Source organism: Cricetulus griseus, assembly GCF_003668045.3.
Source record: "Cricetulus griseus strain 17A/GY chromosome 1 unlocalized genomic scaffold, alternate assembly CriGri-PICRH-1.0 chr1_1, whole genome shotgun sequence".
In the NCBI taxonomy this organism is placed as follows: Eukaryota; Metazoa; Chordata; class Mammalia; order Rodentia; family Cricetidae; genus Cricetulus; species Cricetulus griseus.
The window spans coordinates 231,412,544-231,439,360 of record NW_023276807.1 but is presented as its reverse complement, the minus strand read 5'-3'; the positions used below and the strand labels follow the sequence as shown (position 1 = coordinate 231,439,360).

General features: G+C 38.2%; 2 protein-coding genes across 6 annotated transcripts in view; one reads left to right on the top strand and one right to left on the bottom strand.

Moving 5' to 3' along the window:
- The window catches only part of Ccdc122 (coiled-coil domain containing 122), a 46,283-nt gene extending 36,236 nt beyond the window's left edge, over positions 1-10,047 (bottom strand). The window contains exon 1 of one of the 2 annotated variants that reach the window (XM_027390114.2): positions 9,745-10,047. The gene's annotated coding sequence lies outside the window, so the exon portion shown is untranslated. The remainder of the gene's footprint in view (positions 1-9,744) is intronic. The other variant, XM_027390113.2, reaches the window with a different exon arrangement.
- Positions 10,048-10,158: 111 nt separating this feature from the next.
- Positions 10,159-26,817, top strand: part of Lacc1 (laccase domain containing 1) — a 30,505-nt gene continuing 13,846 nt past the window's right edge. The window contains exons 1-7 of one of the 4 annotated variants that reach the window (XM_027390111.2): positions 10,159-10,291; positions 11,170-11,770; positions 12,293-12,471; positions 13,226-13,391; positions 17,235-17,460; positions 18,740-18,900; positions 24,090-25,454. In XM_027390111.2, coding sequence (XP_027245912.1) covers positions 11,218-11,770; positions 12,293-12,471; positions 13,226-13,391; positions 17,235-17,460; positions 18,740-18,899 — 1,284 coding nt within the window. In that variant the 5' untranslated portion in view covers positions 10,159-10,291; positions 11,170-11,217 and the 3' untranslated portion in view covers position 18,900; positions 24,090-25,454. Of the gene's footprint in view, positions 10,292-11,169; positions 11,771-12,292; positions 12,472-13,225; positions 13,392-17,234; positions 17,461-18,739; positions 18,901-20,614; positions 21,415-24,080; positions 25,455-26,817 lie in introns of those variants that run through there. The other 3 variants (XM_027390110.2, XM_027390109.2, XM_027390112.2) reach the window with 3 other exon arrangements.

Below are 26,817 nucleotides of genomic sequence, written 5' to 3'. Positions count from 1 at the left end.
TATTCCTGTGGGCCAAATCCCCCTAACTTTTTCCCACAGCCACTCTCAGCCTTTCCTCCTAGCTCATCTCCATTTCTTTCTGTCCCCCACCAACTTATGGAAGCACTCTCTGCCAGGGCCCACATATCTACCACTTACCTAGGATCCAGAAAGGGCAACAGCAACCAAAGAACAGAACACCCACCCAACAAAGTATAGGACCAGATGTCAAAACCTAGAAACACCTTAATCACCATAATTCCTGATGCCTAGACTGCATTACAAAAACATATGAATAGCCAATATTATATGCCTCTAATCGAAACCAATAACCCTAGTAAGTGGGCCCTAAGAAATGCAATAAAGCTAAAACATAAGACAAGGACTTCAAAATAGCAATTGTAAACATATTCAAGGACCTTAAAGAGGATATGAATAAATCCCATATGAAGACCACGAAAACACAAGAAACAACTGAATGAAATAATTTAAAAGTTAATGAAAGAATTAATAACAAGGGAATAGAGTCACTAAAAACCCAAACTGAAATAAAACTGGAAATCAAAAATTTAGACAGTCAAAAGCCTCAGAATAAAGGAGGAATACACAATACATGGAAGAGAGAATTTTAAGTCTTGAGTTCAAGAAAGTGTTAAATCAAAAAAATCCAGGTACAAAATATCCAGGAAATTTGGAACACTATGAAAAGATCAGAGCTACAAATAACAGGGATAGAAGAAGGAGAAACCCAGGTGAAAGGCATAGAAATGTTTTTTAAACAAAATCATAGAAGAAAAATTTCCCAACCTAAAGGAGGTGCCTACCAAGGTACAAGAAGAATACAGAACACCAAATAGACAGGATCAGAAAAGAAATCCCATGACACATAATAATCAAAACACTAAACATATAGAACAAAGAATAGATATTAAAAGTTGTAAGGGAAAAAGACCAAATCACATATAAAGGCAGGCCCATTAGAATAACACCTGAATTTTCAATGAAGACTCCGAAAGCCAAAAGGGCCTGGACAAATGAGCTACAAACTCTAAAAAGCCACCGGTACAATCTCAGACTAGTATATCCAACAAAACTATCAATCACAATCAACAGAGAAAGAAAAACTATATCCAAGAACACAAGAAACCAACATTCCCAGAAGAATAGGTCAAAAAGAAGAGAAAAGGCCGGGCGTTGGTGGCACATGCCTTTAATCCCAGCACTCGGGAGGCAGAGGCAGGCGGATCTCTGTGAGTTCGAGGCCAGCCTGGTCTCCAGAGCAAATGCCAGGATAGGCTCCAATGCTACACAGAGAAACCCTGTCTCGAAAAACAAAAAAACAAAACAAAACAAAACAAAAAAAAACAAAAAAGGAGGAGAAAAAACCCACATCATAGCAAAATAACAGGAATCAATTAGCACAGTTCATTGTTAACTCAATATTAATAGTACAAATTCTGCAATGAAAATACAGACTAACAGATTGGATTTGAAAACAGGATCTATCTTTCTGTTGTATTCAAGAAACACCTCGCCATCAAGGACAGATATTATTTTGGGATAAAAGGATGGAGTAAGGTATTCCAGAGAAATGGACCAAGAAACAAGCAGGTGTAACCATTTTAAAATCTGACAAAATAGACTTCAAATCAAAACCGATCAGAAGAGATAAGGAAGGACAATACAGATTCATCCATCAAAGGGTAAATACCTGAAGATGACATTGCAGTTCTTAACATTTATACACCACACCCTAAGTTTGACCAAAGAAGTTCATAAAAGAAACACTGCTATAGCTAAAATCAATTTCAATATCCCACTATCACCAATAGACAGGTTATCCAGATAAAAACTAAACAGAAAATATGCTTGAGTTAAACAATACCATAAATTAAATGGACCTAGAAGACATCTACAGAACATGCCAATCAAGCACAAAGAATATACTTTCTTCTCAAAAATTCATGTAATTTTCTCCAAAATCAATCACATACTTGTATACAAAGCAAGTATCAACAGATATAATAAAATTGAAATAACATCTTGTATCCTATCCATCCACAATGGATTAAAGCTGGGTCTCAACAACAGAAAGTAAACAAATTCACCAGATCCTTACTGAATGAAAAAAAAAATGGGTCAAGACAGAAATCATGAAGGAAATTAAAAGCTCTTTAGAATTGAATGCTAATGAAAATACCACACACTCAAACCTATGGGAGGCAGACTTACAAAGTAAATTCCAAGTCCTAAGTGTTTACATCAAAAAAGTTGAAGAGATCCATATTAGTAACTTACCACCACACCTGAAAGCTCTAGAAAAACAAGACCAAAAAAATCCCAAAATAGTAAATAGACAGCAAGAAATAATTAAACTCAGAGCTGAAATCAACAAAACAGAAACAAAGAACAAAAACAAAATCACACAGAATCAATGAAACAAAGAATTGATTCTTTGAGAAAAATCTGTAAAATTGAAAAGCCCTTAGCTAAATTAACTAAATGATACAGATTGAAATTCCAAATTAATAAAATTAGAGTTGAAATGGGGAACATTATAACAGATACTGAGGAAATCCAGAGAATCAAAAAAATATACTTTAAAAATCTGTATTCTACAAAACTGGAAAATCTAAAAAAAAAACAGATGGATTTCTTGATACACAACACACACCAAAGTTATATCAAGATCAAATAAGTGATTTAAACAGAACTCTAGTAAAATAGAAGCAGTAATTAAGTCTTCCAACCAAAAAAGCCTATAAAGATGTATAAAGATGGATTCAGCTTAGAAATCTACCAGAAGGTCAGAGAATTAACACCAGTACTCCTCAAATTATTTCACAAAATATAAACTGAAGGACTAGTTCCTAATTCTTCTCATGAGGCCACAGTTACCCTGATACCTAACCACACAAAGACTCAGCAAAGAAAATTACAGACCAATATATCTTATGACCATAAATGCAAAAATTCCCCAAAAATATTTGCTAACTGAACCGAAGAATGCATCAAAAAACTATCCACCATGATCATGTTGGTTTCATCACAATGATGCAGTGATGGCTCAACATACATAAATCTATAAACACAATCTACCACACAAACAGACTGAAAAACCCAAACCACACGATCATCTCATTAGATGCAGAAAAGGCCTTTGAAAAAAAAAATCAAACATCCCTTCATGATAAAAGTCCTGGGGAGAGACTAGGGATACAAGTGACATGCATCATCATAATAAATATAATTTACAGCCATCCCATAGCCAACATTAAACTAAATAGAGAGAAATTCAAAGCACTAAAATCAGGAACAAGAAAATGATGTACTCTCTCTCCATACCTGTTTAATATAGCACTTAATTATATTGGTAAATAAAATTGAAGCCTTAACTAGAGCAGGAGGACAACTGAAGGAGATCAAGGGTATACAAATAGGATAGGGAGAAGTTAAAGTATCTCCATTTTCAGAAGATATGGTTTTATATAGAAAAGTCCCTAAAAACTCCACCAGGAACCTTCTAGAACTCATAAAAATGTGCAGTAAAGTAGCAGAAAACATAATTAACACAAATAAATGAAATGCTTACCTATATATAAATGACAAACATGCTGAGAAAGAAATCAGGGAAACAGCACCTTTTACAGTAGCCTCAAAAATAATAAAATATCTTGAGATAACTCTAACCAGGTGTGTTTGTTAAGGTTTCTATTGCTGTAAAAAGACACCATGACCACAGTAACACTTATAAAGGAAATCATTTAATTAGGGCTGGCTTACAGTTCAGATGATTAGTATATAATTATCACACCAGGAAACATGGCAGCATGCAAGCAGACATGGGGCTGGAGAGGTAACTAAGAGTTCTACATCTGGATCCACAGGCAGCAGAGAGGGACACACTGGGCCTGGATTGAGCATTTGAAACCTTAAAGCCCACCCCAAGTAATACACTTCCTCCAACAAGGCCACATCTCCTAACAGTGTCATTCTTTATGAGCCTACAAGGGCTATTTTCATTCATACCACTATACCAAGCAAGTGAAAGACTTTTAAATAAAAACTTTAAAACACTGAAAAGAAATTGAAGATGACATCAGAAGATGGAAATATCTCTCCTGCTTATGGATTGGTAAAACTAATATTGTGAAATGGTCACCCTACCAAAAGTAATCATTGACAATTCCCATCTAAATTCCATCACAATTCTTCATATTAATTAAAAAATATATAGCTTCATATGGAGACACAAAAACCCAGAATAGCTAAAATAATCCTGGATACTATTATATTGTTGATTACATCACCATACCAGATTTTAAGTTGTCCTAAAGAGCTATAGGAGTAAAACCAGCATGTTATTGGCATGAAGACAGAAATATTGATCAATAGGATATAATTGAAGACCTAAACATAAGCACACACATCTATGAACACCTGATTTTTGACAAAGAACCCACAAACACAAACTAGAGGAAAGATAGTATCTTCAACAAATGGTGCTGGCCAAACTGATGGTTGCATGTAAAATAATTTTAACAGATACATATTCATCACTCTGAACAAAATTCAACTCCAAATTGATAAAGGACCTCAACATAAGACCAGATACCCTGAATATCTGAGAGACAAGAAGGTGGGGAATAAGCTTGAATTCATTGACATGGAAAAGACTTTTTGAACAAGACACCGACAGCACAGGCATCCTTAGCCATCAGGAAAATGTAAGTTAAAACTACTTTGAAATTTCAATTTATGCCAGGTGGAATGGCCAAGCTCAATAAACTAAATAAATGACAGCTCCTGCTGGGAGGATGTGGGGAAAAGGTAACACTTATTCATTGCTGGTAGGAGTGCAAAGTTGTGCAACTGCTATGGAAATCAATGTGGCAGTTCCTCAGGGAGCTGGAAATCAATCTACCTTAATATGTAGCTACACCACTCCTGGGCATATACCCATAGGCGCCTACATCCTACTACACACATACTTGATTATCCAGGTTCATTGCTGCTGTATTCATAACAGCCAGAAATTGCAAACAGCCTAGATGCCCATGAAACAATGAATAGATAATAAAAATGTGGTGCATTTACACAATGGGATATTAATAAATGATTTAAAAGGTCATAAAACAAAACAAAATTAGGAATTTCGCAGGTAAGTGGATGGAACTAAAAACAAAATACATCTTGATTAAGATAACTCAGCACCCATGCCCCACCAAAAAAAATACTACTTGTATGTTTTCTCTTATATGTGGATGCTGGCTTTCAAGCCTTCAATTTGTGTTCTGCAATTAGCATAACCATAGACGTTAGCTACTGACCTGAGTGGAGGTACTGGGATTCCATGGTTAGTCTCCACAAGCTTATGGTAAGACCCTATCGTTGAAGACAACACTTACATACCTCAGTGAACATATAGAAGTCAAGCTGGTACCTAAGATGTTTAGGGGTTTCCATGGAATCTGGCTAGTGACTCAACTCACTGATGGCACTAGAGGTTTAATCAGGTGTCATAAGGTATCCAGTTGGGCATTTAACCCCCATGATCTGAAGATTCCATTTATATTTAATATATATATTAATATTAATAATATATGTATATATTTTAGGAAGCTTCTTCAGTGGAATGTTTCCATATTGACCTTCTAATGGCCTCTCATGCTAGTTGTCCATCTCTTCCAAACCTCTCCCCATTTAATCCTCCTACTCTGCCCCCACTACCACATCTTTCCTTAATGATAAATTTTATCATTCCTTGGGATATCCTCTCCTTCTGTTGTTGAAGACAATACTTACATACCTCAGTTAACACAGAGAAGACAAGCTGGTGCCTAAATAGAGGCTTCACCTCTACTGATTAGTACTAGTTTGTTGTACTAGAAGGTACTCTGCATGTTACCAGAGAAGAAGGGTAATCATCAACCTAGTTACAAACCTACAATGGTGATCTGCCTGTGAGGTGTGCTGGTGTAATAGTGAAACAAATGTGAGAGGAACCAATCAGTCTCTGAATGGATTTAATGCCCATTCTATGAGATGGAATCTCATGAAACACCTAGGGTGGCCAAGAACCTGAGAAGGATAGGCCATGGATGTAAGGAAAACCCAAATACTATTGTTCAGGTAAAGGAATATAGCAATAAAATGACTTTTAATAATGTTGTGCTATACCTATAGATTGGTACCTTGCTTGGCTATCATCAGAGGAGCTGCTTCTTACAGCAAATGGGAACTAGCACAGAGACCCACAACTGGACAATGGGCAGAGTAAAAAACATTGGCACACACATTCCTAAATGGGATATCTTGATCAAACCCTCCCCTCAGTGTTCAGGATTTGTAGGGGACACCATAACCATGCCTGCTAGGGGTTGGCTACAGGCTACCTGACCACACCTGCAAAGATCCTTTTCATCATCGGCTTTGTGTACTTACTTCGTGCCCCACCGGCTGGTTAGGTTATTCTGTAAGTAAGGCATCTCCCTAATAAATACCCTTGTATTTTTTACCTGACTCCGTATTGGTAATTCCTCATTAAGGCACCTATGTGAAAGAGGAAGCAGAAAGATTGCTAGATCCAGAGGGAATGAATGACACCAAAGAAACAATGTCTTTCAGACACAAAAGGACTGAAGCACATATAAACTCACAGAGACTGTGACAGCATACACAAAGCCTGCACAGTTTCAAGCCAGTGCAGGTCCCAACGCTAAGAGGGGGAAGTCCACTTGGGATTCCACATTTAACCAAGAACTATCTCCAATTGGTATCTGTTTGCAAAGGAAAAATTAGTCTTCTCCAATGGAGTCTCACTGGGCCTGTAAGCCACACTTCAGGGTAGGTCCCATGCTCAGCACTTGATGTCAACACTAAACAAACTCAATGCTATTTTTGTAGCCTTTGAGCTCATACACCTTTGCTTGGACATTTGTTTTTTGTCTTACTGGTCTTTTGCTTGTATGCTTTGGTTTTCAGTTTTATATTTTTATGGGTTTTGTGTGCTTCTTGAATTTTTGTTTGTTTTTTAAAGAGAGAAAGAAGAGATGTGGAGTGAGGTGGGTAGGGAAGATCTGGGAGGATTTTGGAGGGGAGAAAAGCATGCTCAGAATATATTATATGAACATATTTTTTCAATAAAAAAAGATGGAAGGCCAAAAACCTTCAAATGATGCAAGATTGGGGTAACATTTCAGTTTACTATTTGGTCTTCATAACTGATAGAAAATAGATTTTTGTTACTTCATCCAGTTTGTGGTAATTTGTTTTGGCAGCCCCAGAAAACTAACAGGCGCTATTAACAAGGAAATTTGCATTGATTACAGGGCCTTTTCTGTAAAGACTCATACACTTTAATTCAAATGTCTTAAAAACAACTGTCTAGGCCAGTGAGATGGTTCAGTGGGTAAGGATGCTTGCATCCAACCCTGAGAGCCAACATTCAATCCCTGAGATTCGCACAGTGGAAGAAGAGCACTGACTCAAGTCGTCATTTGACATCCACGTGTATGAACTTGCATACACATATACACGGCACACACATACACACACACACACACACACACACACACACACACACACACACACACAATAAATAAATGTAATACAAATTTTTAAAAATTGGTCACAGATCTTAAAATTTCTACTAATCTGATAGAATTTACTATATATATGGACTTCCCAAGGGTTTTCCTTAATAGTTGAGCCTCCCAAATGCTGGTTCTATGACCTACAGTCAAATAATTAAAAATAGAGGGGTGGAGTGGATGTTTTTAGCCTATCTACACTTGGCTTCTAAACAACTTATCTTTTCTACTCCCTTTGTAAATCCTAGGTGGTTAATTCCCATAACGTGCCTAATGGTCATGGTTAGGAAACTACTCAGGGGCTTACCAGTTGAACTACACAATCATACCATAAATTATCTGTTTGTTCTCAAACCTGTTCATGCCAGCTATACTGGATACTATGCTTTTATAACTTAATTATTATACAAACCAATTATATGACATAGATACAAAGTCTTTGTTTCTCTGAAGTCAATGTTTAATAATTTCAAAAGACACAGCAACGGGTGTGAGATAACTATAAAAGAATAAGTTTGAGGATATGTTTACATTCAGAGTGCTTCAAGAGGAACTTTAAATTACTTTCCTCTTAAAGAAACAGAATATTTGGGAATCATTTATGTTTAAGGGTAGTTGTGCGCTTTATGTAAGAGATGCAATACAGAAAAATAAGTTGATCATGTGCTAAAAGACTCTGGACTTTCCCAACTGACTGGCAAATGAGCATAAGCCAGATTAAAGAAATTTCACAATACTTTGCTACACTTCTTAGCTTTCTTCTCTTTTGAAGAGCTTTACATGGGTATAACCTACATGCCATAACTTTCATTCTTATAAAATATACAATTCAGTGTTTAAACCAACCTTTTCAATGTATTGGTTATGAGTTCAGACGTACCTAGGAGAGGACTTCTCAGATATGAAAATACTATGGGAGCTATTCTGCATAGTGAGACAAGCAGGCCTCCAGGAAGGTTATGTTTAAGCTTGAAGAGTATTGAGCAACTGGGAGCAGTTAAGCTCACCAAAGCGTGTTCAAAGTACAACAAAGAGCAAATGTAAAGAATGTAGTCATGTGGCCTATGAAAGAACAGCCTTTACTTGGATGGCTTGAGAATAAGGCAGCTCTTCTTCTTCTTCTTTTTTTTTTTTCAAAATGAATTATGCATCTGAATCATCTGTATGATGAAAACAAAAAAGCAGAACAAAACATGCCCAGGCCTGACTCCTGTAGACTCTGATTCAATATACAACTGGGTTGTGGGGTACCTGCATTATTATTTTTTTTTAAGTCCTACTTGTTCAGATGTGCAACCAGGATTGAGAAGTTCTTGAGCAGTATGAGAAAGGAGTAAGAGAATTAGGAAATGGGGTTCAGACCCACCAGATGGCGAAGGAAATGGTATGCAAATACACTCTAGCAACTTCCCTAACAACTTGACTATTTGGAAAGTTTTGTTTGTTACTGCCAGTGCTGTTGCATGAAAGAATCCTAACTCTCTCCATTGTGCAGGAAAACAAGGAAAAATGTTCTAAATCTGCTTTGTAAATAATAATTGTTTAAAACTTCCTTTTGCTTGCCATAAAACAAGCTCATGCCAAGGCATGTGTGTCTGACCAGATATGTATCATCTACCACTCAGGCTTCCTAAAGGTGTACAGGGAAAACACAGACATGACCCACCCAAAGTGGTCCCATATCCTGAGCAGATCCTATGTGGGCTGGTTACCTTGATCTCTAGTCAAGTCGAGGTTGGAGCACACTTAAAAGAACTCTTGTAAACTCCCAGATACTCTAGAGTCTTCTCATTCAGGAAAAGCATCCTCAGCACCCACAGTCACACGAAGGAAAACAAAGGACCCTCTGCTTCCTCCATAGCCCAGTCTACAGAACACACACTTTCTCCTACATTCTCTTCTATGTTTAAGGCTGGCTATAGTTCCATTTACAACAGTACTTGATTGCCTGTTGTAGTTTTAAAATAAATTCCACTGGATACTGAATTTTGACCTTATTTCCACTCTAATAATTAATGCATTCTGTCCTATTGGGGCGCATATTTTTTAAGGAGTCTGTGAGAAATCTATGTTGTCAACACAAGTGAAGGGGAAGTCAAGGATGTTATCCCAAATGAAAGCACAGAATAAGCAGAAATGGGGGAATGGGGTGGGGAGATGAGAATCAACTCACTTGTTTCTGGAAACTAAAAAAACTAAACAGAAAGTGAACAACAGAAGTCTCCGGGGTCCGCTCCCTTGAGCCCGGGATTGGAGGGCGCTAAGAGCTAACGTGACAGGCTGACCACACTGCTGGGTCAGCAGATCCTCCTGCAGTCACCGAGGGCCGCTGGGAAGGACGCCCCTTCTGCTCTGCTCGCCTCCCGGGCCGGACGCGCCCGCTCGCCCGCGGCCTTGCGCGCCTCAGCGCCTCAGCGCCCCCGCCTCAGGCGGCCTCCCGCAGCCTCTCTGGCGACGGCGACCGCTGACCCGGAACTGCTGAGCGGCGGCGCGGGAATCCCCCGCCGGGGGCTCCTCCAGGCGTCTCCCGGGCGCCGCCCCGCGGCCGTGGCGGGAACAGCCGAGCCCGTGGGCGAGCACGCCCGCGGGAAGCCGGGGCCGCCTGGAGGCCGGGGCGGACGCGGTGGGCGGGACGGAGGGCGAGTCTGGCTCCGTTCGCCCAGGCTGCGCTCACACCCCAGCTCGCGGCCGCCGAGGAGAGCGCGGGAAGGGGCGCCGCGGTGAGTGTGCCAGCCAGTCCCGGGCGCAGGGGCGCAGCCCGCGGTGACCGCACAGGCGCTGTGTGTAGTCCCCAGCCGGCCCCGCGCGGCTGGAAGAATGAATGACAGCGCCAGTGCCCTGCGGAGTGGGGGTCAGGGTGGGCCTAGGCGGTCTCGGGGGTGAGGGGTCAGCAGTGGCAGGGATCGCCAGGAATTGAGGGGCAATAGGGTCACCAGAGGGACGCTCCAGCCGGGACTGGGAGGACTGACTGGTAAGACAGTGGACCATAGAATCAGCAAGTGGGCAGCAGTGGCCCCTGATGCAAATTGCAGTGGCTTTTGTGATCAACCCAAGCATGGAGTACTGTGCAAATGCTGGGGAAAGCCTATCCTATCGGTCAGCTTCTGTCTTAAGAGGAGGTTTGTGGTGGTGGTGGTGCACGCTTTTAGTCCCAGCACTTGAGAGGCAGAGGCAGGTGGATCTGTGTGAGTTCGAGGCCAGCCTGGTCTACAGAGCTAGTTCTGGAACAAGCAGGCTACACAGAGAAACCCTGTCTGGAAAACTACAAAACGAGAGAGACGGAGACAGGTAGAGAGACAGAGACAGGCAGAGAGATTTGCTGATACTGCTCGACTTAACATCCTAAAGGTGAGGCCTCAGTATTGCTTATGAGATGTGATTTAGTCTTGACAGCCATGATGGGAATAGTGATAAAGCAGATGGGTTGGCATCCTATAATTTAAAAGCAGGACTTGATCTCTTTTCTGGCCTGAGCTCTAGATTTATTTTGGTTACTTTTTGTGTTAGCACTATTACTTTTTGTTCACCACATAGTTCTGTAGTATCTATAAGAAGACCCACACAACTGACTGTTATTTGTGATCATATTTCTTTACAGCTGACTTGGCACAGAAGTCATCTTTGAAGAAAAGTGCATGGGTGAAGAATGGCAGAAGCTGTCTTGGTTGATCTCTTTGGTTTAAAATTGAACTCCCAGAAAATCTGCCATCAGACATTACTTAAGACATTGAATGGCATTCACGGCCACCATGCCCCCAAGGCCAAGTTCCTTTGCATAATGTGTTGCAGTAATGAAAGGGATGGTGAACATGATCTTTGTGACTGGGAAACAGGAAATGGATTTTCACTTTTCATGAGAGACTTTGAGACTGTTAGCAATCCCAGTATGGCTGCCACTTTGTATGCAATTAAACAAAAAATTGATGAAAAAAATCTGAGCCACATTAAGGTGATTGTCCCTGAGCACAGGAAAACGTTTGTGAAGGCTTTTATTGATCAGCTCTTCACTGGGGTTTATGATTTTGAGTTTGAAGATTTGCAGGTAGCTTGGAGGGAGAGCCTGTTGAAACCAGCCACTGAAATAAACGAACCCACAACTCATCAACTAGAAGAAATCCAGAATGAAATAGAAACATACTTGAGAAGCCTACCCGCTCTGAAAGGGGCCTTAACTATTATCAGATCTCCTTTGATCCCAGGTATCTTCAATACTCTTTGTCGTTTGTACTGCAGTGAAATCCCAGGCTTTCTGCAGAAGTTGTTCACTTCCTGTTTTTCTTTTTTCTGTTGACTCTTGTGAACTGCTCATCTTTTGCAACATGGGGTTTTTATGGCCTTGTTGGTCAGTTGTACCAAGGGATGACTTCATCAGAGCCACCCCAAATAAACAAATTGGCTCCATGCAAATTCAGCTTTAAGGCTCCCAATCCTCATAAAAGAAAAAAAGAAAAAAAAAAGATTTTTCTGTCCCGGGAAATCTTTTATGCAGAAACAATGAAACCTCAACCCTTTGGGCATTTGGACAGAGAAAAAAAAAAAAGTACCCTTCAAATAGCAGCAGTCCCATAGGGTGACAACAGTATGTGACAACAGGTGGAGGTACCCAGTGCTGCCAGAATTAGAAACCACATAGATAATTGCAGGGTGGAGTGATCAGGGAGGGTCTGATGGAGAGACTGTCTTTTATATGCTTCATATGTTTTTACTCTTATCTTCAACAGATCTCTTCATACATGGATTTACTACACGAACAGGTGGCATATCTTACATACCAACTCTTAGCTCACTCAATCTTTTCAGTAGTTCCAAACGGAGAGATCCCAAAGTAGTTGTCCAAGAAAATCTTCGAAGGTTGGCAAACGCTGCAGGATTCAATGCAGAGAAATTTTACCGAATAAAGGTAAATTTTTGTTATATATTTTGGTTTCCCAAAACGTTAGATTTTTCACTATGTCAACTATTTAACCTTTAAGCTACTTAACTTTTGCTTCTAGTGCTTCATCTAATATTTATATGAGAATAATGCTGTAGTTATTTTCTCTATACATTATAGCCTAAAAAGTAAATATCCATGTGTGTATGTGTGTGTGTGTGTTCACACACATGTGTGTATATATGTATCTCACCTAGAACTCCTCAGTTCTAGAAGTATAGCTACTTTTGAGTGAGTATATCACCACATTCAATATAGAAGAAAATATTGGATATGCAGTATACAACCTTTTCAATATAGAAAAAAGGCCCCTGAATGATCAGAAAAAAAAAGTTGGGGCCATTACTTTTTAAGTGAAGACCAGGGAGAACTCGAGTCCTAAGTGAGGAGAAAAATGTGTTGAAGAATTATAGATTTACTTGAGTCTAAGGAAAAAAATCACTGATTTGGTACTTTCACTTTTCTGGAAAGTGAAACTTGTCTTTTGTGAGAAGTGCCCAAAGTAGAGATTTACTCATCTCTAATGGGGGATGTTCATGACTTTGAGTCTGCTTTCTTATAGACAACATCTGCAGTGATGTTATAGTTGGTAATTTACTATTTATAGAAGTGCATAGCCATACCATAATTACCCAGTTGTGGGCCGAAATGAGTACTTTTAGAAAAGCCCACATATAAGAATTTTGTTTGCAAAACATCCTTGTCCTGTGTTTTGTGTTAGACTGATCACGCCAATGACGTGTGGGTGATGGGGAAGAAGGAGCCTGAATCTTACGATGGAATAGTCACAAACCAGAGAGGAGTCACCATCACAGCTCTCGGTGCTGACTGTATACCTATAGTCTTTGCAGATCCCGTGAAAACAGCATGTGGGGTTGCCCACTCTGGTAGGTGTGCTTAATAGATCACTAAGATTTTGTTATTTGCAGTACAAGGTATTTCGTAATTTTTTTTTCTGATGGGCATACAAAGCTGTTAATTGTATTGCTTTGTGAACGGATGAGGTCTGTGTAATCTTCCTATAGGAACAGATGTAAGAAGTAAACCAGTCAAATTAGATGACTCAGAGTAGAATTCCCTAAGTAGGTGGTATCTGGTGGTAGTCAGGAAGCTGTAGTTTTTAAGTCTGTCAGTATTTCTAAGCAAGGGTATTCAATTAACATACGGGGCAAGATAATCCTGCCACATGGATTGAATTATCTTTAGCCCTGGGAGTTTTTAATGTTGCATAATAGTCACAAATAGTCTTTGTAATAACCAAAGCACAACCCTTCATGCTTTTCAAAACACTCTAAGGTGTGGCTGCCTCTGGCTGAGCATCCTTGATGTCTGGGTTCCAGGGAATGGGGGCATTAGGCATGTTGTAGAAAGGAGTTCACAGAGTAAACAGCATGAAGAATGGCAGTAAGAGTCAAAACAAGAAACAAGGCATGCTTTAATATACCCATGAGTGGAAAGTCACATTTAGTTTAACTAACTGTATTAAACTGTAACTATTAGCTAAAGATAATTAAAAAAAATTCAAACGCTGTATTGTGTCAAACCTATAGAATTTCTTTCCACAAAGAATTTTAAAATATTTAAATTATTCTGTGTTTATTATCCTATGTAAAATGAGACATGATCTTTTGAATTTCATCTTACTTGACTCTTGCTTTTTAGACAATACAGAATCAAGTGGCACTATTTTCTTTTGACCTGGCTAAGGTAACAGAATTGGATGAGAGGTCAAGTTCACTATATGACATTGTCAAAAGTAACTTAAAATGTATGACTTAGGTTTTGAAACATTTATTCTGAAAATATCCAAGATATAGTCAAAATGAAGCTGTAAATGTGAACTTCAAGTCATTGCTAAATTAGCCATAAAATATAATGTAGTTGAATACATTATATACTAGTCTAGTCTAAACTAGTCTAAACTCCATCTATGGAACTAATTTAATAAATATGTTTACTTGGCTGTGTATGTGTGAATATGTTTTGCTGGTGAGAAGATTAAGGAAGGTTTCTGATGAAGAAAGATATCTTTGTGTATAGAAAAGTCTTGACAGTAATCAAAATATCTGTACTAAGTTGTTTTCTTCTGAAAATCACTACCTGTATTTTTAAAGGTATCTCAGAATCATGATGTTAAAAATTCAGCATGTTTTTCCTAAAGCCTTTTCTACCACAACACTTTCCTGTTTTGTTATTGAGACCTAATCTACCAATTAACAACCTAGTATTTCATTCTGGTCCCCTTTCTACAATTACATACCAATGGACATGGAATTTATAATTTAAATATGTATTGCTTCTACCATCTCTTCCTTTTATCTGAAAAAAAAAAAGATCTCTTTACCCAAGTGTTTAGTTTTAGAAGTACAGGTATATGGCGTGGTGAAAAAAAAAAAAAAAGGAGTAGGGAGACTCCTTATTGTCCACTTAAATCAACTGAACTTGCATCAGAATAAAGGCATGAAGGAAAAAATGTAATGCTCTTAGGTTTTATTTTAGGAAATTAAATGGAAGCAGGAATGAAGAAAGTGGCTTAATCTTAGAAGTCACCAGGAAATCCAAAAAAATAAAGAGATAGTAGAAAGATCTGTGAAAGGAGACTATTAGTTGGAAAGATTAATTTTGGTGTCAAAAGTGGAGTGAGAACAAAACTCTAACATATTATTGAGACATTAAAGAAGCATGAGATAATTAGAAGTCCCATGTTTGTAAAGTGGAGACAAAACTATTAAAATGGAAACATTATCCAAAGTCATCTACAGATTTGATACAATCCTAGGAAATCCCTAATTTCATTTTTACAGGAAAAAAAACCCATCCTAAATTATATATGTTACCTCAAGGGGCCCTGGATAGTCACAACAATCTTGTATAAGATGATCAAAGTTGGACATTTCACAGTTTCTAATTCTAAAACTCATTTCAAAGCTATATATTGAAAACAATATAACACTAGTATGAAAAATAACATATAAACAAAAAAATAGAATAAAGAGCCCATAGTTACAAATAAGCCCTGAACTGTGGTTGAGAGCTTTTCAATGAAGATACCAAACTAGTTATTTCATGAGGAAAGAATGATATCTTAAACCTTTGGAGCCGGGGAAAGCAGACACCCACAAGCAAAAGAATGATTCTGGCCCTTACCATAACAATATTTAAAAAATTAGGTCAGAATGGATCAATGACCTAAATTGTAAGAGGCAAAATTACAAAACTCTTAAGGGGAAAAAAAGAACAGCAGTTTAAGTATCCATGCCTTTGGATTAGTCAATATAGCTTTTAGGTATCCAAGAAGGGGGGGGGAACAAATTTAAAGGCAGGTGAATTGAACTTCACTTAAATTAAAAATGCTGATGCATCGAAGTATGATCAGTGGAGCAGAAAGGAAACCCACACGATGGCAGGAATTATTTGCAAACCATTATGTCTAAAAAGGGGTTGATCACTAAAACAACACCTGCAATTCTATAGTAAAACAATAGCTGGATTTAAGAATGGGTAAAGGGGTTGGGGATGTAATTGCATCGATAGAATGTATACTTGACATGGATGATGCTGACCAACAGAATCATACATACCAGGTGTAGTGGCGCACACCTGTCATCCCGGCACTTAGGAGGTAGAGTTAGGAAGACCAGAAATTAAGGAATGGAACTTTTTTCCTAAAAATTATTTGCAAATAGCTAAGAAGCATAAGGAAAGCCAATCAACATCCTTTACAATTAAAGAAATGTAAGTCAGACCCATAATCTCTTCATGCATCCATTAGAGTGGCTACTACTTAAGACATAAAACAACTCTCAAGGAATGATGGGTACAAAAGATGTGAAAATTCGCCTAAGAAAATGGTATTCTGGATATGGCGTCACTTTAGTCCCAGCACTCGGAAGGCAGAGGCAGGTGGGTCTTGGAGTGTGAGGCCAGCTTCATCTTCATAGTAGGTTCCACTCACTATGTAAGTGAGACCCTATCACAAGTTTTTAAAATAGTTAAATAAAATTGTCATGTGACCTAGAATTGGAGCTCACATCTCCATTTATAGCATCCTCATAGATCCACAAGGTAGAAACAACCTACGTGTTCAGTGATGAATGAGTGAGTAGCAAAATGTGATGTGGTATGACATACGTGACACAATATTCTATTAACTCGGACACATGCTGCAACATGGGGGAACCTTCTAGACCTTGATTCAGTAAGCCAGTCACAGAAAGACGAATTCAATATGATACTCCTCACATAAAGTACACAGAGTAACTAAAATTCAAAAACAAAAATTTTGTAGGAATAGGGAAATGAGAAGTTAATATTTGTGAATATAGTTTCAAATTTGCAAGAGGAAAGAACCCTAGAAATGGAATACTGCAAATGTTAATGCTGAGTTGGACACTCTTAAGTGGCTTAAATATTGCATTTCATGTCTTCATTACCCTGGTTAATAGGAAAGAGGGAGAAAAGAATGAAAGGACATTATTCCTATGGAGACTAAATGTCAGTTACCACTTTTCAAAAAAATCCCATTAATTGTCAGTTCTGTCCTGTGCTTTGTATAGTGCCCTTTAATGTTAATGACAGCATTTCAATGGAGTCATTGCTTTTGTGGCTCATCTATTACACCTGGACTTTGAAGACAACAACCACAGCTGTTCATTTTTCACTGAGACATAAAAGCAGTTGAAAGTCTATATTTTTAACTTATCCCGTCTTCTTTTCTTCCCATTTTCCAGGCTGGAAAGGTACTTTGTTGGGTGTAGCTATGGCTACTGTGAATGCTATGATAGCAGAATATGGCTGTAATTTGGAAGACATCATTGTTGTTCTGGGACCTTCCGTGGGGCCTTGCTGTTTTACTCTTCCCAGAGAATCGGCAACCTCATTTCATAATCTTCATCCTTCATGTGTGCGGCAGTTGGACTCACTGAATCCCTATGTTGACATCCGGAAAGCCACTAGGTATGTGATTTCAATGTGGGGACGCAAGTTTGGTTATTGTTTCTGAGATGAAAATTACTTTCAAGAACAGTGAATAACTCCCTACAACAATTCAGGTAGCAAATATTTAAGGAGCTAACATGCACACACATGGGGAAAACACATTTTAAGTAAGGCGTGTATTCTCACTTCCATTTGTATCCCAGATAATACCGTGACTTACAGTTTATTGATTTCAAAGTAAATTGCAAGCTGATTTCTACAGAAAACTACTTAAACTCTGTATAGAATAGCTGATATGTACTTTACTTCACATCCATTGCTTAGGTTAATTCTCCTAAGAAATAGAAACAACAGAAAATTAATATTTTAAAACTATTCTTATTGTCTAATTAACTAGAAAACATTTCTTGTAAAATATTAGGTAATATAAATGTAACAACTGTAAGTATTTGTGGTCCTCTGCCTTTTGAATATATGAATGTGCTTCTTAATCTCTGTTGGAAATTGTCCTCGCTACAAAAGGAAGCTGATGTCTGGTCTGAATTGTCTTTCTACTCCAGTCAGCAAAACCACACCCAGGCCCCTCCTCACTTAACACTCGAGGAGAAAGGGTTCCATCAATAATAACTAAATCTTAAATGTGGCTTGTGAAATAACAGTCACTAATTTTATATCAGAATATTTATGAAGGAAGTTTTCTGTGAAAAGTATAGTAATTAGGAAAAGAGAGAGAGAGAGAGAGAGAGAGAGAGAGAGAGAGAGAGAGAGAGAGGAAGATTAGATGATTAAAAGTGTACCCTGTCTGAACCAAGTGAGTTTTGTACACCAATGCTCTTTTTTTTTTTTTTTTTTTTTTTTTTTTTTTTTTGGTTTTTCGAGACAGGGTTTCTTTGTGGCTTTGGAGGCTGTCCTGGCACTTGCTATTGTAGTCCAGGCTGGTCTCGAACTCACAAAGATCCACCTGCCTCTGCCTCCTGAGTGCTGGGATTAAAGGCGTGTGCCACCAATGCCTGGCTAACCAATGCTCTTCTTTCCAAACAAGCATTTAACTCTCCTCACACTATCCCAGAGCCTGCACATGTCTGCAGGCCAGTGTGGATAACTGCACAGCCATATTTGAGCTTTGATGATAAATGCTGACAAAATCTACCATTTCCTGACCAGCCCTGCTGTGGAGTAAATAGCAGCTTCCGTCTTTCCTGGAATGTGTCCACTCAAGTAAACACTCCTCTTTCATGTTGCTCTCACTATCAGTAATGTAAACTCTTGCCATCTTTTGAAACATCTTTATTCTCAGGATTCTTCTAGAACGAGGAGGAATTCTTCCACAGAATATTCAAGACCAGAAGGGAGATCTTGACCTCTGCACATCCTGCCATCCTGATAAGTTTTTCTCCCATGTTCGAGATGGCCTTAACTTCGGTACACAGATTGGCTTCATATCCATTAGAGAATGAGGTACACAGCCCCTCTGTGGTGTCTCTCTTCAGTCTCTTCCTACATGCCCTCCCCACTCATCTCTCCCTCTCCTCCTCCCTCCAGCCTTTCCCTGCCTTCATTGAAAAAGTAATTAAATTTAATAATATTTCTTCCTCCCTATAAGAATAATCAAGTTTTGATTTTAAAGTGGCAAAATTGGTATAGAAAAGTTTCTGGAACAAACTCTATAGGGAAGAATATTCATTTCTTTTCCTAGTTAATGAAGAATAATTAGGTAGGCTTATGTTAAAAGTTTTAAATTTGGTCTTTAAAAAAATTCCTGTATAAAGTCTTTATCGCTGATGTGAACTTAATCTATGCATTTTCTATTACAACATCTTTATACCCTTCATTATTTTTGTTTTATGAAAAAAGGATTAATATTGTAAAAATGGCCACACTACTAAAATCAATCTACAGATTGAATGTGATTCCAACATAATCCTTCACAGCTGTTGAAAAGACAATTTTTAGCTTCATATGGAAACACACACACACTCACACACACACAGAGAGAGGGGGGGGGAACAGTATAGCTAAAACAATCCTGAATAATAAAATATTGCTGGAGGTATCACCATCCTGGATTTCAAGTTGTACAACAAAGCTACAGTGATAAAAATAGCATGGTATTGGCACAAAAGCAGATAAGTTAGTCAATGGAATAGAATTGAAGACGCAGACATAAGTCCACACAACTATAGTTTAATTTGGTTTTCTTGGTGGGGGGGTGGTTTGTTGTTATACTGAGTTTGTGTTGTTTTATGAGAAAGAACTTTGATTTGGATGTGTGGGAAGGGAAAGAGTATCTGAAGGGACTTGGGGGAGGGGAGGAATATAAGCAAAATATATTTTAAATTGTTTTAAGTAATGAAAAATATAATAAAAGTTTGCATAAAGATTCTAAATTATAGAATTAGAAATTTACAAATATATGAACTAACTTTCTAATTGCCATATGTGGTAAAATTAGAATTTTTATTTGAAAGGATAGATAGTAAATCTTTTTGAAATTTTATTTTGTAGTGTGTGTGTGTGCACACGCATGCGCGAGTGCGTATGTCACAGATGAGAGTATCCACATTATAGTACACACGTGGAGGCAGACGACAACTTTCAGTAGTATGTTCTCTTCTACTACTATATGGCTTCCAGAGATCCAGCTTATGTCATTAAGGCTGATGGCAAGAGCCTTTACCCGCTGAGTCATCTTCTCTCTGACTCAATAAATCTTTTATGTTGTATAGAACATGCAGTATCTGTCTCATCCAGTCAACTCTGCCACTGTGGAGCAAAAGCAGATAGATGCTGACAAAACTCAAATGAATGTGTTGGTGCTCCCATTAAATGCTGTTGACAAAAGAGAGGTCCTTTTAGACATCTATAAAGCAATTCCATGACAATGATTTACTACTGACCCTTTAGTACATAATCAATTTTCTGTACAGTTTAACTCACTTTGTGTGGTTTATTGCCATGCTATCTTTAATTAATTTTATTTAAAGTTAAACAATCTTATTTTACATACCAATCCCAGTTCCCTCTCCCTCCTGTCCTTCCATGCCCCTCACCAACCCCCATCCCACTTAGTCTTTACAGCGTTTTTTAGTTTATAATGTACTTTATGATTCCTGCACTGATGTGCTAAGAACACTAGTTAGGAGCTTATGCTTTATTTCTGTGTCTTTTACAGGTTCTTGACTGGAAGTTTGCATCGCTGTTTTGTGCATCCTTCCACACTGCTTGCAAAAGAAAGTTTTAGCTTTTTGATTCGTATAAAACCAAGAAGATTACAAAAAGAAAATTCATCTTTAGGGTATACTTTCACTACTACCCACAGCCAAATGATCTTGGTTTAATTCTTAGGGCAACTGACAAAAGAATCAATATGATGCTATTCCTCAAGTTTTCTGTATTTATCTATAAACCAAGACCGGGTCTGTCTAGTTCTATATATGTCAGGTACCAACTTTTGTTTTAGGTATGAGGCTTAGCACAGTGAATCAAAATAAAGACAACCTTTCCATTTGAGTCAAATGCAGTAGGAGAGATAAACACTTCCTTTTAAATACATATTTTAATTGCTTTACAAAAGAGTAGGTTTTCTTACAGCATTTTCAAACAGCATGTTTTGCTGATGTTCCCGTCTCTCCCTTTCCCGTTATGTAACGGTCCACCCCCAGTAGCCCTTCTTCTGGATCCGATGTCTTCTATCGCCCTCTTCCTTGCTCAACCCTCTTGTCCCGTATGTTCCCTTTCTAGGTTTAGCACCTACATGTACACTTACACCCACATACATACAGATATGTGCATATACATATATGTGTATGTACACATAAACATTCAGGTTTAGGATTCTATATGAGAAAGAAGTGCAATGTTTGTTATTCTGAGTCCGGGTTATTTTGTTCAACATAATAATTCCAAATCCATCAATTTTTCTATAAATTTGATAATTTCATTATGACTAAATAAAATTTTGTATGTGCTGTATTTTTGTTACCCATTCATTTGTTGATGAACCTCTAGGCTAATTTCAATTCCTAGCTGTTGTGACTAGCATATCAGTAAATGGGCAAGTTTAAGTATCTTTGTGGCAGGATATAGAGTCTTGGGTCTATGCACAGAAGTAGAATAGTTGGCTCATAAGGCTGTTCTGCTTTTAATTGTATTCTTGTGGTAATGTAATTCATGTATACATCTACGGTGAAATATGATCGTAACAACCCTTCATTTCCCTTCTAACTCTTCCTCAGATCTCCTCAACATGCCCCTCCCAGCTTCATGTCCTCACTACTTTTCAAAGCCCCATGCTTATTTCTGTAATTTCTGGTTGCTCCAATTTACACTCCTACGGACCATGAAAAGGAGTGTTGGGACTCAAACTCAGACCATCTGGAAGAGCAGCCGGTGTTCCAAGCCACTGAGCTTTGTCCTTTTATTTCTCTTGGTAGTAGGCATTCTGACTACTGTTAGGTAGAATCTTAAAGTAGTTTTAACTACTAAAGGTGGCTAAAGGTGTTGGATACATTTTTAATATAGATCTGGACATTTGCACTTCTTGTGAGAACCATCTGTCCATTTCATGAGCTCAATTATTGGAGATAGTTTTATTGTTTAGTTTTGAAGGTTTTTATATGTTCTACCTAGAACATATGTTCTAGGTACTAAGTCCCTCTTTGAAGTATATCTGGCAAAGACTCTGCACTACTCTGTAAGCAGCTTGTTCTCCTGCTGATAGTTCCCTTTACTGTGCAAACGCTTTTTTATTTTATGTAATCTATTTGCAGATGTTTGTGCCATTAGAGTCCTAATTAAAAACCTGTTTTTTCCTCCATCTTTTTATTTAAATTAGAAACAAGATTGTTTTACATGTCAATCCCAGGTCCCTCTCCTCCCACCTCCTCCCCTGTCCCCCACTAACGCCCTACCTATCCCATTCTGCACCCCAGGGAGAGTGAGGTCTTCCATGGGGGTCTTCAGAGTGTCATATCCTTTGGGATAGGGTCTAGGCCCTTCCCTGTGTGTCTAGGCTGAGAGAGTATCCCTCTATGTGAAATGGGCTCCCAAAGTCCATTCCTATGCTAGGGATAAGTACTTATCTACTACAAGAGGCCCCATAGATTTCCTAGGCCTCCTAACTGACACCCACATTCAGGGGGTCTGGATCAGTTCCATGCTGTTTTCTCAGTGATCAGTCTGGGGGCCAAGAGCTCCCACTTGTTCAGGTCAGCTGTTTCTGTGTGACATGCTATGCCTTTCAGTGTTTGTCTTATGAAATTTGTAGTCCTGATACTCATTGAATAATATTTCCAGTTGTTACATCTCCCTGAGGAGCTGTTCCTTTGTTAATATGTAGTAGCTCTTTTTATTGCTTTCAGCCAGTTTTGGTTTGAAATCTACCTTATCATGTACAAAAATTGCTGCATAGCATGTCCACAGTGTCTATTTGCTTGGTATGTTGATTTTCACCTTTTGACTCTGTTTTTATTTTGTGGATTTTGTTTTTGTTTTCTGGTAAAGTGTGTTTCTTGGAGACAATAAATGTTATTAATTCCATCAGTTATTCCATTTTTATTGCTTAATTGAGATCATTTGCACTGGATTTTTTCCCTATGATTTTATTGGTTGATTATTGTTATTATTAGGGGTTTCTGGTTTGCTGAGTTGTACCTGATTACTTCCTTCCCAACTCTTTTTGATCACTCATGGAATGATTTATTCTATGGATGAGACTTTGTTTTTCCTACATATATAGTATTCCTTTGAGGTTTTCTGTGATTCTGCATGGTTGTTACTAATAGCTTTAATTTTCCATAATTTTAAAAACTTTGCTCACAATCATTTACTACCAGAGCTTAAAATATATAATGCCATACATTCCTGGCTCCGTGTTTCTTATAAATGATTTGATGTTATTGTGATGCTTCTCCACTTGTATATGAACTGAAAACTTTTTTCCTCTCAGCTTTTAGTCTTTGCTTGTTGGTTGTGACATTGTGGTATGTTGTGGAGAATTTCTTTGGTCACATCTGTTTGGGTTTCTAAAGGCCTTTCGTGTTTACATGTTGGTTTCTTATTCTAAGGTTAGAGAAATTTCTTCTCTAAGTTAATTGAATAAATTATCTATGACTTTTGACTTTACCTCAGCTCCTACTTCATAGGTTCTTAGAGTTCTGTCTTTTGAATGTGCCCCTTGAATGTGACCCAGACTTTTTGGAATTATTGGTTGTTTGTTTTGTTTTTATCATCGTATGTGTCTGAATGTAGTGTTGTCTCAGCTTAGCCTTTCCTCCCTGAAGTTCATTCTCCTAATTGCTCTTGTCTGTGGGCTTTCTGATGTGATGTTGACTTGATCGTTTGCTTCTTTCACTCCCAAAAATTCTAATGGGTTCCTCTCTGGTATTTTAGCATCCTTGCTGAATATTCCTTCTATGTTTTAAGGTTTCTTTCAGAGATAAAATGCTTCTACAACTAAAATATAATTTTACGAAGAGATGAGTACTGAAGGTGGAAGGGTTAGCTTTACTCAGAGGTCAGGAGAAAGAAGATATTACAGAGAAAATAACAGCTTATATGGACCCAAAACATGCAGATTTTTAAAACATGTTTTTAAATTTATTTGTATGTATATATCTCATTGTGTCTGTGTGCACAAGTCCATACAGGTGCCTGCAGTGGACAGAAGAAGGCGTCAACCCCTGGAGCTGGAGTTACAGAGTTACAGGGTAGCTGTGAGTGCTGTGAACCAAGATCCAGTCGTCTGCAAGGGCAGCCAGCACTCTTTACCTGCCTAGTCGTCTCTTTGGCCCCATGTACAAATATTTGACAAAGTGCAGTCATAGCAGGGAGAGAGAGAACATCATGAACCAGGAAATGAAACTGAAAGTTTATAACTTACCCAAGGCAAAAAACAGTGAAGCAGGGCACTAGACGGGTAGCAAGGAAATAGAATAGTAGGGATGCCAAATCATGTAGAAAATTTGGAGTTCACTTTTTGGGACATAAGTAGGCATCACAATAGAGGATTTGCTCACACCACAGCCTCCTATTTAATGAGATGGATTCAGAATGAGAATGACCAAAGAAGAGAGGATGAATAGAATCAGTCAGGATATTTTGTTTGTTTTTCAAGACAGGGTTTCTCTGTGTATCCCTGGCTGTCCTGGAGCCTACTCTAGATAAACCCCCACTAATTGAAAAGTTGTGATGAAAGGACGGTGACATATAAGCTATATCAATATTGTATCTCATAGTGGGATTTGAAATTGGGTTTCATTTGATTGTCCTAACTATACATTAATGATGTATCCAATATCTTAACTTTTGCATAAGCTTTTAGAAAACACCACCAATATATGGAAGTACAACACGTTAAAGAATCGTTTGCTCAGATATCAGTCTGCTGATGTGTATATGCATGTTAAATGCAAAACAGAATTACATACGTGGCTAAGTGTGGCATTTGGCCTCTTTAAATTTGGTGTGTGTGTTTGCTAGCAGATGTATTTATGGGAACCCTGGGCTATGGTGGATGCATTTACATTACAATCACCATTTTTTAAAGTTTACTTGTGATGTCAAGGCTGAGGCAGCTGCTGTTGGCCATGCACTATCCTGTGTGTCAGGCCATTGCTTAATGAAGGAAGACAAAACAGGACAACTTTTCCCCAAGTTCTGTTTATTTTTAACACAAAGGTTGCATGTCAATTGTGTTGAGAGAAACTTTCCATGCTTATATTTTCTTTGCAGAGAAGAAATTCTTATGTCACACTCCCTGTGTATTGGTCCAAATATCTGAGATGACTTTTGTCCCCCTGTGTCTGAAGCCAACTTTGTTGGTTTATTTAATTCTAAAAAGTTATAGTATTCAGATCTTCTAGTAAGTAATTAGGATTTCCAGCAAATTCTATAGCTCAAAATATCACATTCCTTCCTTGACCCATCCCCATGAGTACTTCCAATTAATGAGAAACTTTTGTAGAAAATGAATTTTTGATGGTAATAATTAAATAGCTTTATATTTCTGTGGGCATGTGTGTATTATTTGTTCCTGTATATATAGATACATGTGTATAGGAAGCCAGAGGTCAGTGTCAGTGCGTTCCACAATTGCTGTCCACCTTTTTTTGGTTGAGCCAAGGTCTCTAACAGAAGCCAGGGTTTACTGTTTCTGGCTGGTAAGCCTCCTGTCTCTGCCTCCTGGTGTTGGGATTACAAACACATTCCACTGTGCCTGGCTTTGATTTTACATGGGCACAATGGATCAAACTCATGCTTGCACAGCAAATATTGTACTGGCTAAGCCTTTTCTCCAGTCCACAACAACTGAGTTCTTAATAACCCTTATTTCTGAAAACTTGTATCATACATTGCACATTTCATATTTTATAATGCTTTGCTCTTCTGTTACCTTTTAAAATCACATGCCTTAAAGTTGTATTTTCTTATGCTCACATTATCTTCATTCTCATACTTGATATTCCATAGATATAAAGTGGTCATTTTAATCATTTTCTATTTTTAAATCCGTGAATAGATTTGGTTATAGAGCTTGTAGGACATACCCTGTGACAATACAAGGTAAACTCCAAATTTAACTCATCACCTCCAAAACCCTTCTTCCCTCTGGTGTTGTATGCCATAAATTAAGTGTCATTCATACAGTTCTCCATCTGAAGCTGTGCAATGTTTCCAAGTATTTCCCTTTCCTTTCCTTCTCTTTCCGCATGGCTGTCTCAACATACAACCCACTTATTCTCATGTGCCACAGACATTCAGGTTACCATATCTTACCATATCATTAGTCATTTTCTTATCAGGCCCCATCTTGTTGCTGCTACTGATTGTTGACAGGTGAGAAACTGCTTGCTTTACATTCAACATTATTTTATGACTTTCCACTCCCTCCTAAATTAACACATACTCACTGAAGTTTGAAAGTGTTGGGATGACCTCATTCCTGCCTACTTCTTTAATTTCATCTGCTCCCCACCCTATAACATATGCTCCAACCATCCTGTACTTTTTCATTTCCTAATTCCAGTTAGCTGGGCCAAAATAGACAATTTGGATTGTATTCAAAGATTACTAGAGATGGGCATAGTGAATTTACCCCTTTAATCCCAGCATTTAGGAGGCAGAGACAGACAGATCTCCGAGTTCCAGACTAGACTGGTCTACAGAGCAAATTTCAGGACATCCAGGGCTATACAGGGTAACACTGTCTCAAAAAACAAAGGAGAAAACAAACTGACTGGAAGTGAAACTTCGTTCAAGGTTACTGTCACTTAAGCTTTCAACTAAATTAGCAAAGAACAGAATCATGACATACATGTTGCAAGCATCTAAGTGAATGGAGGTGTCACTGTAGTTTTTCATGGAGATAGGTCATAT